The sequence below is a fragment of the Ceratina calcarata genome, unplaced genomic scaffold, assembly GCF_001652005.2.
Source record: "Ceratina calcarata isolate Rehan_Ccalc_2016 unplaced genomic scaffold, ASM165200v1 scaffold347.2, whole genome shotgun sequence".
NCBI classification, from domain to species: Eukaryota; Metazoa; Arthropoda; class Insecta; order Hymenoptera; family Apidae; genus Ceratina; species Ceratina calcarata.
In genome coordinates, this window is record NW_017157600.1 from 540,718 (window position 1) to 556,169 (window position 15,452).

At 43.0% G+C, this 15,452-nt stretch overlaps 3 protein-coding genes across 4 annotated transcripts in view; all 3 read right to left on the bottom strand.

Annotated features, from left to right (window-relative positions):
- DCX-EMAP (Doublecortin-domain-containing echinoderm-microtubule-associated protein) overlaps nt 1-6,859 on the bottom strand; it is a 21,281-nt gene extending 14,422 nt beyond the window's left edge. Inside the window, exons 1-4 of one of the 2 annotated variants that reach the window (XM_026813627.1) lie at nt 6,329-6,859; nt 5,141-5,338; nt 4,179-4,710; nt 3,499-3,676 (exon numbers count right to left, since the gene is read on the bottom strand). In XM_026813627.1, coding sequence (XP_026669428.1) covers nt 3,499-3,676; nt 4,179-4,710; nt 5,141-5,276 — 846 coding nt within the window. In that variant the 5' untranslated portion in view covers nt 5,277-5,338; nt 6,329-6,859. Of the gene's footprint in view, nt 1-3,498; nt 3,677-4,178; nt 4,711-5,140 lie in introns of both variants that reach the window. The other variant, XM_026813626.1, reaches the window with a different exon arrangement.
- Nucleotides 6,860-12,338: 5,479 nt separating this feature from the next.
- Nucleotides 12,339-15,279, bottom strand: Nsun5 (Nop2/Sun-like domain containing protein 5). Its single transcript, XM_026813633.1, has 6 exons — nt 15,135-15,279; nt 14,651-14,921; nt 13,542-13,798; nt 13,341-13,456; nt 13,104-13,276; nt 12,339-13,038 (listed from the first exon to the last, which is right to left on the bottom strand). The coding sequence occupies exons 1-6, from the start codon at nt 15,258-15,260 to the stop codon at nt 12,623-12,625; spliced, it is 1,359 nt and encodes a 452-aa protein (XP_026669434.1). The 5' UTR covers nt 15,261-15,279; the 3' UTR covers nt 12,339-12,622.
- On the bottom strand, nt 14,011-15,449 carry LOC108625128 (uncharacterized). Its single transcript, XM_018024889.2, has 2 exons — nt 15,361-15,449; nt 14,011-14,605 (listed from the first exon to the last, which is right to left on the bottom strand). Exon 2 carries the CDS (start codon nt 14,501-14,503, stop codon nt 14,084-14,086), a length of 420 nt encoding a protein of 139 aa, XP_017880378.1. The 5' UTR covers nt 14,504-14,605; nt 15,361-15,449; the 3' UTR covers nt 14,011-14,083.
- Between the last annotated feature and the right edge of the window lie 3 nt (nt 15,450-15,452).

The window sequence follows — 15,452 nt, forward strand, 5'->3', positions numbered from 1 at the left end:
AAAATGCTTCAAATGAAAGTTGTAGACATAGGTTTGCTGTAATCTGAGAGAAAGGTGTCCACCTCGTCAGTCTTAATCGAGCAAAACGATTAGACACATCGGATTTGTATGGCCGATCATCGATTGGATTAATGACACCAAATGGAATCGTCAGATTATACCTTTACTCCCATATTACCTTAATTTCTAATAACACCCTCCATTTTTTCTTCCAGCTAACGGAAATTACACGCAATCCTTTTATGATAAGGAACAACAAAATTGAGCTTACGATAACGTAATAATAACAAAGAAAATTGAGCATATGTTCACATGTGTATACGCTAATGATGCAAATGGATTAATAAAAGATATGACGTTTCGTATAATGATTATTACAATAATTGATCAAGTAACTGATACGTTGTTTAATACAGTAATTGATACAAGACAAGAAGAGGTTGAATCGCGATCGATTTGATAATAGGAAGCCGATCAAAGATCGTCGATCCGGGATGATCGATGACGTTCGACGATCCTCACGTGTATGTTTGCGGCGGTTTGCAGTAGTAATAAACTCTTACTTCCGGCCGCAGTAGTAACGCCATTGCGAGAGACGCGACGCGACGACGCGGCCAGAACATAATTGATTGCGTCAACTCACTGCCGGGTGTAATCGGCGCTATATCTTCCACCGGTTCCTCGCCGCTTCCGTTACGCCCGCGACATTAATTTTTCATCGCGTTATCGCCGACCGCGTGCGTCACCGATTTCTCGAACATTGCCATAAATTTGTGAAACGACGTAACGCGTAATTCATAGCCAACACGGCCGGGGCAGGTGGAGTTCTATGTACGATTCCGCGGCCTCTCGCGAGTGATAAGATCGAAGAATATTCGCTGAGATTCGTTGCGATGTTTCCAGTGGAGGTGGACACGGAGTGGAAACCCACGGTTTGTGAATCGTCCGCGCCTGGAGAACGTCGTGTTTATTGATCCCTTGCGGGGCTGACCAACGGTCAATGAGATACGGTCTCTCCCTTGCTGGCCGCCCTACGACCCGAGACTCGGGCCTTGCATCGGTCTCCTTAACGGAAGTACGAACCGACCCCCTCACGCCCGCCCGTTTACCCTCCGCGCAACAACGTGATTCATGCGTTCTCGGACGTTCTACTACCGGGGAATCAACCAAAGAATACAGAATTAGAAAAATCCAAAACTATTTCATAACCCAAACTTATAAACCATTAATTGTATCTGACTCGTTCGTTCCTGAATTAATGGGGAAATTAAAAAGGCAGAAAAGAGTGTGTACAAATATTTTCCCGCTTGTAATGACTTGTACAGTGTCAGAGCGAACATTGAAAAAGTGAATTAAAAGGCAAATGAAGGAATATCTAATCCGGTTGCGAGTACGAGTTGAGATCAACGGGATAACTTTTTTTAATGTCGTGACGCCATAGAAAGATTTGGGTCATCGAGGTGAAGAAACTGTGGCTCGTTTAAAGGCGCAATCGTTATCGCGACGTGTGGAAAAGATGGATTAACGGAGTGCCTAGTGTGAATATAATGAGGCGTTGACTCCTTCGATTAGAAGCCGACACGAGAACGACTGATAGAATTTTTCTTTACCGAATACAATAAGAGAAAGATCGTCCAAATTTCTACCAGCGATGCGTCCTAGCGTCGCGTTCGCGTTGCGTCAGGGAAACGGATGGCGTACCATTTGAACGGTAGCAGAGAATGGAGAATGGTGGAATCGAAAACCGCGAGACAGTAAGGGTGGACTTGGTGCGCAACCGCAACTACAATTGGCCAGCCCTATTCCACCCCTAGGCTCCCACTTTTCGTCGTCCTGACACGCTACCATCCCCTACCATCGAACCAGATTCACCTACGCAAGGATTCGATCTCCCGTGCCACGTGGCTTTAGTAAACAATGGTCGAATTATACTTTGTATACGGAGTTCGTGGAATTTGATTCAGCATCACTAACGAATGCAACCAGGACAGATGATTCTTTAATCAGAGACAGAATGATTCTATAAAGGAAATCATGGCAATCGTGTAGGAATTATGTATAGTCAAGTATCGATCAGGCTTTGTAGAATATAGGTCAAGGCGAATCTTGTTCTATCAGGCATATGGGTCACAGGTGTGTTGATTTGCAAACGCTGCGATGGGACGATAGGATCGTGCATAAGCTTCGGCCACTTTGCCGGATTAAGGGTTGACCCGGCGGCACGAGACGTCGATCGAAATAATACAAGGATTGCACACCGAGCGGTGGCAGAAACGAACGGCCTGGTCACACCTTAAAACCTAGAAATCAGGTTGGGGCGTGGGCCAGCTGCCGGCGTGACGCAACGATAAACGATATCCGATTCTTCCTATCGGCGCCTACATAAAAATAATGAACACCCCGCGGTGCTGAAAGGTTTCCCCGTTAATTGGACCATTTCTCTCTCGGCAACCAATCCCATGGACACGATTCAGTCGAATTGGCCTTGGCTCGTTATACGCTTTGAAAACGTGATCTCTATCGTCGACGTGTGAATGCAATCGCTAAAGATGATTAATAATAAGTAGACCAATAATCACTGCAAGCTTCTTTTTAAGCAGCCAGCCGGGACTGGCGTTGCGTGTGGCCTGCTTAAGGCCTGATCTGGGCCAGATACACAACGATCGTCGAGAGCGTTATACGCAGCTTTCTTATAAATCTTAAACACCTCGACATGCACATGTGTATCGGTACAGAATGTCTGCCAGATCAGATGGCATTAATAAAAAATACATCATTATAAAACTGCATGAATTTTTACCTCAGGCTCTTATAGAATAAATTCTTGTTTTACCTGGGAAAGCCTGTATACGCGAACATGCGTTGTACTTATGTGACGTCCGCCGTTCTTGTGGAACGTGGCTCATGAATATTAAGAATGTGTATACAAGCACCCTCCCTCGGCTAGATTTAATTATACGAGAACGTTACGCGATACAAATGTACGTATCGGGATATTTACTTTTCGCCAATCGCTGCGCGCGTGCTGGACTATCGTTGTCGTAATGCAACGAGATCGGTTTTCTCGTTGGCTCGAGAGGCGAGGAAGAAGGGGTCTGCCGGTTGCGAGTTGGAGATTTGATCTACACATACACGCGATCCTGTGTCTTAAGGACCTTATTTCTTCTTCGTGCCATGTATCTGATTGAACGACCCACTTTCCCGCTCCGCTAGGTGATTAAGACTCTCCTTTTTTTTTACTCAAACAATCTTAAACAGCGTGCATTGTAAGACCGTGATCGGAAAACGAGAACGGCTCCTCCCTCTCGTACGTCTACCCTGTTATAACGTTAATTACCATGCAACCCGCACTCTTATGCAAATGTTCTCATAATCAGCTTTGATTCATATTTAATGGGTATGAAATCTTGCATATCTTATTCATTCTGTGACTATCCTCCATTTCGTTCTTTTGATCTACCGATTTTAAGGAGAATTGTTTGATAGAATTCCTTTTACCTTGAACGTTTTGTAGCTCGACACGACGTACGAGGCTCCGTCCTCGAGTTCGTCCAGGGTGATCTTCCGGTCACCATCCATGGAGAAGATGTGTCTGGCGCCTCTGGGAAGGTCCATCCGGAGGGACAGCCTGTCCAGGAGTGCCTCCAGGGAACCGATGTCCCGTCCCGGCTTGAACCTGCAAATTCATCGACACAATCGATCGACTTCCGTTCACCGAGAGAAAGGGGTGACAGTTGACGCTTACAGGTAATGTCTTTTCTCGTGTCACAGGGAGAATTTCATTCATAAGCCGAAATCAAGGTGAACACGCCACCTGCACCCGTAGAGGGTACTAAGATAAGCGCCGCTTGGTGCAAATTGGTGCCACTTGAGAGATTAGAATAAGGATTCTCTGATTATCGACGAGGGTGAGCTTTTGGTATAGTAAGCGACGGTGAATAGTAACAGTGTTTTGAAACGGACGCACCAGGTGCTACCGCAATCTCTGTTTTCATCGAAGAATCACAGCTACGTAAATCGGATCATCGATTTTTTCGATAACTTTAAACTGTCTTCAAGTTTTCATGTATGGTCCCAAGATTATGAATCATTTCTAGCTCTCAGTTGGTAGCGTGGAAACGAAACGTGGAACTACTCTTCGAGGAAATAAAACGCAGGTGCGTTTCTGTTTGGCTCACCTGAATTCGATGCCGGGGAAGTACGGATCGCCATTTTTGTAGAATGTCACTCGTCTGGCCCTCCAGTATCCGAGGTTGTTGTATCTCGCGGGCGCCGGCTCGTGTCGGCTCTTAGGCCTGTGCTCCGGCTGCTCCGGAGGCGGCATGCGGGGACTGGAGGGTCTGCTCTGCCTCCAGAAGCCGGCCATGCCGCCTCCACCCCCACCCTCGTTCGCCAGAAGACCGCCACCGACCGCCTCCTGCGCCGTTCCACCCTCCACTTCCACGTCTTCTTCCTCGTCTTCGTCCTCCTCCTCTTCCTCCTCGGCCTCCTCCTCGTCGTCTTCCTCATCGGTGCGAGCGCCTCCACCAGGCATCGTCGTCGTCGTCGTCGTCTTAGGGGTGCTGTTGATTCCGTTCACCGCTGACGATGCCGTCGTCGCCGTCGTCGCCTCGACGCCGCTAGGTGTAGTTGCTATTACCACTGAATTCGTTGAGTCCTTCGAGGAGTTCTCGTTCTGCGCCGCCTCCTGCTCCTCTTTCTTCATTACACCTGTGTGCGAACCAAGTCTTACCCTGGACTAACGTTCCTTTCTCACACAATCTTATTTACAATTTTTCCCCTCGAGATGAAAGATTAACTTTTTACAAGAGTTCGTGAAAACAAAAGGAGATTACTACGAAAACAATAATAGTGGAAGAAATTATTTTTCTCTAATATTCATAAGTTTTAATAAAGCGTCCCACAATTTTTTAAAACAATAACTCCGTGTGATATCGGCCAGTTTCAGCTCGTGGTTTGATAAATTCCAAACGAGCAGAGTAAAATTTATCTCGCATCTGGTCTCGATAAGACGAGCAGGGATTACGTGCCAGCGGAGCTTGCGCCGGTTTTTTCAGCCGGTATCGAGGATCTAAAGGCGACCGGTACCCGGTGCACGGATGATGATAGAATCTCGCGGTGGATAATTAACCAGTCTCACCTGGCTCCGAGGTAGTGGTCGCGTCGGCTCCACCAGCCCCGTTGCCGCCGCCCACGCTTCCGTCGCCCGTTACCTCCTCGAATTGCCCCAGCCTGGAGCCGGCACGCAAACTCGAATGATTTTCAGCGGTGATCATCGGCACAAGGCCGCCCGCCTTTCGCCTAATCTCTTCTCGTTTGCCTGGGCGACGATCCGATCCTGTGGATCAGAGAACCGTGCATTCATCTCTAAAGATGCGAGAAGAATAAGAATTGAATTTATTACATTAGCTGGTTCAATTAATTTAATGTATTAATTGCAAGAGATTTCTAGTTTTGACAAATTACAAACTATCATTACACTCCGGTTGAATTATACCTAATAATTAAAGTAATTTAATGGGAGGGCGACGCGAGGGCGAAGAAGTATTGTTACTTCCGCGTAGACCGACGATCGACTAACGCCGACCGACGAGGCGTTCGCGAGGCCCTGATTTCCATACCCAAACCGTGAAATCTCTTGTCAAAAATTGATGGATCGTCGAATTTTTTTTCTTTTCCGTAAGGATTCAAGGTTTCAGATTTTTTTCCGAGTACGTATGACTGCGGAAGAGGATATGAAAATAAGGACCTCCTACGTGTATGCCAAAACGTCCACGTGTCGCGTGATTTGCCGGGGATTCCCGATCGATCTCCCTGCTTACGATGCACTTTTATTTTATAACTGCAGTTTACTGCAGATCAATCGATTGTCCACCTTCATCTTGCTTAATTAACTGGCTCGCCGAATTTCAAGTACACTAGGTAAAAGTGTCAGCTACGAATGGAACATTTCTTACAATTTTTTTTCAATTAATGAATCATTTATACAGAAATATATTAATATGCTTGAATTACTGATTTAAATTTCGTTTTTTACTTTGTTTTGGTATTTCGTTACGATTTTTTTCTTTAACGGCTGGATGCATTGCATTCGAGAAGTGCCTCGTGGTGTCGAGATTAATGTCATGTAATTACACCGCGTTGCACTATGCTACACCTCCAGAAGTTAAGGTCACGAACGCACAATGACTCGCCGGCCGAATAGAGTCTCCTAATTGAATTACACTATCGACGGTAAGTATTAATAGTGACTATTATTTAACAAATCAACTGTGTAATATTGGTAATGTTTAAAGTGTCGCAAAGTATGTAATTTGCTTATACGTACACGAAAGTGAAAGTCAGCCGCAGGAGGTGCAAGTATTCACTGACTGTTAGATCAAAGTCTGTCCCACCGGAAGTTCAACACCATCGACCTCCTTCACTTCACCCTTGGTCCCAACATGGTCACCGTCCATCACAAACCGTCGGAATCGAGAAACATAGAAAATCTATCATACCAAACTGTTTTCAGGAAATCGTTCTGCCCGACTGGAACTGGTCACCAATTTTCGCGGGTTCAGAGCGGAATAAAAGATAAGAGTCCATCGACACCGAGACTCTCATTCGACCGCGAGATAACCGAGGGTTGCCGTATACATATTCATGCGTCCTTCGACGATGGCGTCCCGACGTCGAGTGTGTCGCTCGGTGGGACAGCCACGAACCACGCTACCTCGGCGCCGCCGTCGTCGTCGACGACGCTGGCCAAAGGAAAGGAGAAACGGCGACGTTTCGCCCGGCATCGACGCCCCGTGTCAGTGAACCGACGCCACGACCCTCGACGCCGGCGAAACGAGCACCGAACTTGTTGCACTGTGGCCACCCAAGTATTTTTCTCTAATATTCATAAGTTTTAATAAAGCGTCCCACAATTTTTTAAAACAATAACTCCGTGTGATATCGGCCAGTTTCAGCTCGTGGTTTGATAAATTCCAAACGAGCAGAGTAAAATTTATCTCGCATCTGGTCTCGATAAGACGAGCAGGGATTACGTGCCAGCGGAGCTTGCGCCGGTTTTTTCAGCCGGTATCGAGGATCTAAAGGCGACCGGTACCCGGTGCACGGATGATGATAGAATCTCGCGGTGGATAATTAACCAGTCTCACCTGGCTCCGAGGTAGTGGTCGCGTCGGCTCCACCAGCCCCGTTGCCGCCGCCCACGCTTCCGTCGCCCGTTACCTCCTCGAATTGCCCCAGCCTGGAGCCGGCACGCAAACTCGAATGATTTTCAGCGGTGATCATCGGCACAAGGCCGCCCGCCTTTCGCCTAATCTCTTCTCGTTTGCCTGGGCGACGATCCGATCCTGTGGATCAGAGAACCGTGCATTCATCTCTAAAGATGCGAGAAGAATAAGAATTGAATTTATTACATTAGCTGGTTCAATTAATTTAATGTATTAATTGCAAGAGATTTCTAGTTTTGACAAATTACAAACTATCATTACACTCCGGTTGAATTATACCTAATAATTAAAGTAATTTAATGGGAGGGCGACGCGAGGGCGAAGAAGTATTGTTACTTCCGCGTAGACCGACGATCGACTAACGCCGACCGACGAGGCGTTCGCGAGGCCCTGATTTCCATACCCAAACCGTGAAATCTCTTGTCAAAAATTGATGGATCGTCGAATTTTTTTTCTTTTCCGTAAGGATTCAAGGTTTCAGATTTTTTTCCGAGTACGTATGACTGCGGAAGAGGATATGAAAATAAGGACCTCCTACGTGTATGCCAAAACGTCCACGTGTCGCGTGATTTGCCGGGGATTCCCGATCGATCTCCCTGCTTACGATGCACTTTTATTTTATAACTGCAGTTTACTGCAGATCAATCGATTGTCCACCTTCATCTTGCTTAATTAACTGGCTCGCCGAATTTCAAGTACACTAGGTAAAAGTGTCAGCTACGAATGGAACATTTCTTACAATTTTTTTTCAATTAATGAATCATTTATACAGAAATATATTAATATGCTTGAATTACTGATTTAAATTTCGTTTTTTACTTTGTTTTGGTATTTCGTTACGATTTTTTTCTTTAACGGCTGGATGCATTGCATTCGAGAAGTGCCTCGTGGTGTCGAGATTAATGTCATGTAATTACACCGCGTTGCACTATGCTACACCTCCAGAAGTTAAGGTCACGAACGCACAATGACTCGCCGGCCGAATAGAGTCTCCTAATTGAATTACACTATCGACGGTAAGTATTAATAGTGACTATTATTTAACAAATCAACTGTGTAATATTGGTAATGTTTAAAGTGTCGCAAAGTATGTAATTTGCTTATACGTACACGAAAGTGAAAGTCAGCCGCAGGAGGTGCAAGTATTCACTGACTGTTAGATCAAAGTCTGTCCCACCGGAAGTTCAACACCATCGACCTCCTTCACTTCACCCTTGGTCCCAACATGGTCACCGTCCATCACAAACCGTCGGAATCGAGAAACATAGAAAATCTATCATACCAAACTGTTTTCAGGAAATCGTTCTGCCCGACTGGAACTGGTCACCAATTTTCGCGGGTTCAGAGCGGAATAAAAGATAAGAGTCCATCGACACCGAGACTCTCATTCGACCGCGAGATAACCGAGGGTTGCCGTATACATATTCATGCGTCCTTCGACGATGGCGTCCCGACGTCGAGTGTGTCGCTCGGTGGGACAGCCACGAACCACGCTACCTCGGCGCCGCCGTCGTCGTCGACGACGCTGGCCAAAGGAAAGGAGAAACGGCGACGTTTCGCCCGGCATCGACGCCCCGTGTCAGTGAACCGACGCCACGACCCTCGACGCCGGCGAAACGAGCACCGAACTTGTTGCACTGTGGCCACCCAAGAGCCTACGCGCAACCCCTGTCTTCTTACCACAAAACGTTTCTCCATCGAATCATTCCGAATAGAAACTCCATAAAATTATAAAATTATTAATAAATCGCAGATTTTTATACACAAAATCTGATTTGTTCATTTTCCTTCATCATTTCATGATTGCAACATGTGTAGAGCTTTTCTTATTTAATATATTTTTATACGTTATAAGACTAGTAAGAGCACAGAAATTTTATGAAAGGGAAGGACATGGCAAACTGGAGGCAGATTGAACTTGAAGGCATTTCGTGTGGGCGGAAAAAAGAAATGAATTTATAATCACAGGCGTGATATTTCGCAACAACATCGTGAATATCATGGATGTTATGAAAAAATTCTAAAAAAGAAACCTGGACAGGTGGTATACACGGTTTTGCGTGCAGAAAATTGCGACCTCTGAGAAATCACGGGAAAACCGTGGCCGTTTCGTATTTAAAGATTTCGCTTGGGAACGTGACGGAGTATTTGCATACCCAGCGTGCGATGTCCGTCGTTTAATACCTCATAAATGTCGAACAATTATAATCTCGTCTGGGTTCGAACCACGTGTAACACAATTCGGATCGAATTTTTTTTCTTTAATACCGAGAAACCGCATACTAGGTCGAGTGGAACTGTAATAATTACTAGCACGAACGGCTTCGGTACGAATATTTAACGTTCTAAAAGCTGAGACGTTTCACAAGACTCTGTTAAATCCTCAGGAAATGTGTTAGAACGGATTCTGGATTATCAAAAATGAATCGATCATTATTAGAAGAAAATTGACCGGTTCGTGGGGGAAGGGTGAAGCGAAAGTTTGATTGATGGCGGTAATCGAATGGGTAAAACGATTCCAGAGTTGTTTAACATGCTCCACTTTTCGTATCCGATATCTTTTTTCAAACAATCCCGGACGGTTTGCATTTCTTCGAGCTGGAAACGTCGGTCTTATCAGAACGGCGGCGCAACGGCTAGGATGATTAGCCGCATGAACCTTAAGAATTGCAGAATGCACGATATGAACTCCGAGATACAGCCGAAGGTCGGACGAAAACTGGCTGCCAATGTTAACATCGCGGACAACCCTGATTTTGCATAAAAATTTCTGAATCGAGTATCTCGCCGAGTTTTGCGCCACGCGAAACTATTACAGGAATTTATTACCATGATTCCGTGTCAACTCCATGGAAAATATTGTTACTATTTGTTGAAAAGTAATTTATATTTATTTTTAATCAACTGACATAGCTAATTGTTTTATTACAATGGTCATCTTTATAATATTCGCAGGTTGTAACGGCAAGTAGTCGATACTTTGGTGGGGTTTGCGTGTTCACGGCGAAAGGCGGCTGACCAGATTCGTTCCTCGACCACTTAAGTAATCGAGCGGCCGAGCGGCTCGTATATCACGGTAAGCGTGAATCAGCGGGATTCGGTATTCGTTAAATCCCAACAAATCCCTCACGATTGTCTCTGTTCATTTTATTCCACAGCGAGAATCGAAAAAGGTAGCAAAAAACGCTATTATCTATTAACAGTAAAATTGTTTCCCTTATCTAGAAGCGCTTCAACAATTGGCATTGAATCTCGTATACTGTCGCATCGCGTATGTAAGTATACGTCGATATTTTTCAAGGATAAGGGACGAAATGAGCAGTCTTGCTCCCTTGTCCTTGAAGAAACTGGATATTGTCCAATATATGTACGGATATCAGATGAAAACATTTTACCGAAATAATTGCTGTCACGCTTCGAGTCCAGTTGAAATCCAGAGACCAAGCAGGTCAACGCGTTTCGTGTCACGATACCCGCTAGAAGAAAAGGAAGGCTTTACAGTACTCGAAAGAAACGTGTCTCTACGATTTCACGCGATATCCCTGACGTTCCGGAAGTCAAGAGCAACCCCACATAATATCGACTTTGTAATAACGATGAAAGGGTCGTTGGTCGAAAGCTAAAGCGCCCGATTGCTTCCCTTTTCTTTTCCTCGTTTATTACAGTCACAGGATCGTCGAGACCGCGTCGGTGATAAGAAGCTTGAATGATATCATAAATGTCACGAAGCAGCGTGGTCGGACTTTAATCAGCCCTCGTTGTTCTATAAATGAGTGCATAAAAAATATAGTATCCTATGATTTAAACAGTTTTATTGAAAAATAACTACGTCCCAGTATACGATTAGTTAATCTGATTGAGGGAAATTAATACTGTTCATTAATAATCGATATTATTCAAGAAAGAGCTGTTTTTCAATCGATATTTGTTTCACGCAATTAGAATGTTGTTATTGCATAAAGGGTACGGAGTAATAAATGACGTTTCTAAACGCGACACGCGTCTCGGAGTGAAACGATCATTACAGTGATTTAGATACCGTTTTTGCCCTCTGCCGCCCGTGTTCGATGCTTTCACCCTACAGTTGAGTGGCCTCCACTTATCCTGCTGCCATCGCTGTCTTCCTTGCTTCCACGCTATACGCCACTGTTGTTGTACATTAATTACTATCGCCCATGCCATTGTGCATACTATGCGGTAACTCCTTAATTTCTTGATTAAATAGAAAATGCTGTCGGATAACATCTTACGTACAAATTGCCTTGTTACAAATTTTAAATTTAATTGAGCGCCTGTGCGCGAACTAATAATTTTTTAAATCACTTGTACTCGTTCGTGAAAGTGTTACAGATTGATATTTGCATTTCTCTGGCTGTTGTAATGATGCCAGATTAAGCTGTTATCATGCACGTAATTAATGAGGTAATTGGTATTATCGCGATATCATTGAATATTAACAGGATCCGTATGAAGGCAGTTTATCAAGAGATCCTTATCGGCGGGTGAATCTAAAGACCTTGTATGCCAGGGCAACGCGACAAGCTGCAGAAAACATTCACATGGAACGTATTTGGTTCCGAGAATACACCGAGATAAGGCGCGGTACGTGGCAAGGGCTTATTTTTCATCGGTCATCGAGGAAACATTCTGTAGATCATAAGGATTATCAGTAATGTTTCAACGGTATCCTCGAGGCTACGGTTCGGCATGATATTAGAGCATGTTTCATATTTTGAGCCGGTCGCTTTTCTATTTCTGGGCCAAGAGGAAAAATACTATTAGGTTGAAACCAGGCACGGAACGGTGTTAATTTATTAGCCAGTCGTTCTTTCCACTCTCGGAAAGCATTATCCGCCAACGTAAATATGAACTATTAAAAATATAAAAAGAAAATATTTATACAAAATATCATTTTCCGTTTTTTAGTGGAATTTGAAATTTTGACCCGAATAGTAATGAGAAATCTTGTCCGAAAGTCTTGTTACGTGATGCGTGCTCGGTATTTCGTGCCGCGAAGAAACATTACGCGACACCACGATAAAGGCACGTCGATCTCATTCTGATAATACATAAGTAATGGGAAGAATATATTTTTTTTTAAATAACATAATGAGGGAAAGAAACATTATTTATTCTTCGATTCGTCAATATACATTTATTATTTCTTCAATATCAAAAAAGAACATGATCATGCTAGACTATCTTCCTGTATGGTTCTTGCCATTTTTTTTTATACTTTAAACGAACCAGAAAATCGACGTTACTATACGATATTTTTCTTAATTATAACTTCGCTATCCTCATTATCAGAAGAATCATTAGCTTCGATATTTTTTATCGAATCATTAATTTTTTCATGTTAATATTCGTAACTTATACGTCTCTTTCACAATTCGTTACGTGGCATCGTACGGCTTACCACGTTCTTTGCGTTTGTATTCCGGCAGGGGTACGTCAAAGTCTCGTTCGAATACTGCAACGAAGAAGCCGTTACAGAGATCAGATTCAAATTTCGCATAAAGGCACGTGTTCGAGCAATTGTACTTCCTCGAGCTGAAGTTCAGCCATTCTTGTTCTAATAATTCCTTGATAGGTACAAGTTTGTATGCATTCTGCACATTCATTAGAATTTCATCTATCACTTTTTCATTTTCTTCGGGATTGATGGAACAAGTGCTGTAGACGACCCTCTTCGCTTTGCAGAAATTCAATAAACCGTGGCGTAGCAGGAAAACTTGGAACGCTCGCAATTGCCTCAATCGTGCAGGATTGCATTTCTCTTTACCATGTATCACCTCCCTGTCGTGCATACCTGTAACGAGTCTTACTGAAAATTCTGAATACATTCAATTTTCATACCATCGTTCGATACTTTACCTGAACCAGAACACGTTGGATCGACTAGAATATATTCGACGTCGGGACACTCGTCTGGCTCTAGTTCTAACGCGTCTTTTTTTATAGTTTTAACGCAAGTCGCTCCCGTCTTGTTCACCTGCGAGCATAAACTCTCAAATCGCCGATCGTTGATCTCCGTCGCGTAAATTTTTCTGTGAACATAAAAGGAAATTGATTAAGAATAAAATACAGAATATTAGTTCTAAAATAACATACCCAGTGTTTTCCATTAGTGCAGCTAAGTGAGTTGTTTTCATTCCAGGAGCTGCGCACATGTCGAGCACCACAGATCCGGGTGGCGGATTCAACAATTTCGATGGAAGACAACTTGCCTAAGAACAAAACATAAAGTGAACACGTTTTCTAAAAATAAAGTAACGATGTTTTCTGTTTTCTATTTAACTTTCTAAAAATTACCTTGTCTTGTAAAATAATTTCTCCGTTTTGATATCCAGGATGATCAAAGAAAGTTGTCTTATGTGGGAAAACAAGTAATTCCGGGACGTGGAAGTCTTGTATGAAATTTGGTTTCTCTAGAGTTTTTACGACATTTAAATGTTCTACATAACTCGAACATCTTGGAACGAGAGACCAGCCTTCGGCTTGGAAATAAGATATCCCCTTTTCTAATGGCACTACTATAGTGTTAATACGAACGTATCTTGGTTTCTTCACTGGAAATAAAAGGAAAGATTGTTTCTTTTAATAATCGTGCGAAGGTGCTTCTAATTAAAACTCGTATTATTTCATCGAATCATTTATTGTTAAGTACATACTATATTGGACATACTATATTATGTCCAATTCTGGCATTAACAGTAAAAAAGTATAGGAATATACGAATCACATATGTCAATATATATTCATTACAAATATGTTAATAACATATCTAAATATTAATATACGTTTGTAATATAAATATGATCAGTTTTTTTTAATACAGTACAAGAACTTAACATCTAATCAATTTTTTCATTCAGACTCTCCTTAGAAGAGTGATCATCAGTTATAGTCTCATCGTTAGGCTCTTGAAAAGCCTGATAAATGTAAAAAGCTATTATCAAGTTGACTGTGATCACCGCGGCAGACACAGAAATGCAATTCGTTACGAATCTATCTACATGGAATTCGGTGTTCATAATGTGTTGTACACCAAAAAATGAAGCGAATGGTAATGTAAACATCGCACAGCTGTATAGAAACAGTTTGCTCAGCACACCCACAAAACTCATGACTGGTTGCACTTGATCTTTACTTTGATCAGAAGAAATCTCTTTGTGACTCTGTTTCTGTTGACTTTTGTTCATATAAGAGAAAAGTCTTTTAAATTTAGGGTGTCGACTAGAAAGTATTCGGTTGTTGCGGATGATTAAAACCATCAATCCTGATGAGAGATTCCGTTACAAAGAAACAGGCTTAATATATCTCAAAATCGAAGCTGGCCGTGGGCATTACTTCCCTCGCACACGAATGTCCCATTTCTGCAAGCACAAATCGCACTGTTAAATAAATAAAACGAGTTTTACCTGATACGTCGAGCGATCGAGAAGGCGCAGTATCGTCGGTGTCTTTCAACGCAGCCTTCAACTTTTCTTTATAACATAGTATAGTTGTGATAGGTTTCGCTTTGCCTTTCAAATCCTTTTTGCCCCAGAGCAACTCTGTTATCAGGACTTTCGCTAGCCACGGATCGAAACGCGGTTCGTTCACCAGTAAATCAGTTTTCTTTATCAGCTGTTCTATTTGCTCTTCCCTTTTCAAAGTATTGATGCACAAAGAATATATCGCGGAGACGTTCTAAATCATTGAATAAAATCATTCTTTAAGTAAATAATAGAAATGAATTGTACACGTCTTCAAGTACACGTGTTTAGGATATCTCGGAATGATCGTAAAAAATAATCCAAACAATGTACTTCGTGTACGTTACGTACAGTGTCACGTCAATTTTGCTTGTACTATTTAATGACTTTATATGTTTATTTCTCAAGATTATTAGCATTAACTTACAGGATGATTCTGTTGATAAATCAACGATTTAAGACTGCCACTATTCTCACGAACCTCCCGAACGATTTTCGTAGCAGTCTTGTAAAGTCTCGGAACTTTGACGGAATGTACGAATTTCTTAGACATTTTAACACATTGAAAGCTAATAACTCCGCAACGTCAAGTTCAATTACGTACAACTACTTCCCCGTAAATTGATCAGTTCTATATAACATGGATTTCGTACCTCGGGTACCTCGTGCGTGTAAAACGAAACAATTCACGTGTCAGCCATTGAGCAGAAGATGCGCATAAGCCGCGTGAGCCATCGATCAGCAT

Coding starts and splice junctions, on each gene's coding strand:
- Nsun5 (XM_026813633.1), bottom strand. CDS start 15,260: ATGTCTAAGAAATTCGTACATTCCGTCAAAGTTCCGAGACTTTACAAG. Junction 14,922..15,134: donor TTTATCAACAGAATCATCCT/GTAAGTTAATGC, acceptor TCAATGATTTAG/AACGTCTCCGCGATATATTC. Junction 13,039..13,103: donor TCCAACGTGTTCTGGTTCAG/GTAAAGTATCGA, acceptor GACTCGTTACAG/GTATGCACGACAGGGAGGTG.
- LOC108625128 (XM_018024889.2), bottom strand. CDS start 14,503: ATGGTTTTAATCATCCGCAACAACCGAATACTTTCTAGTCGACACCCT.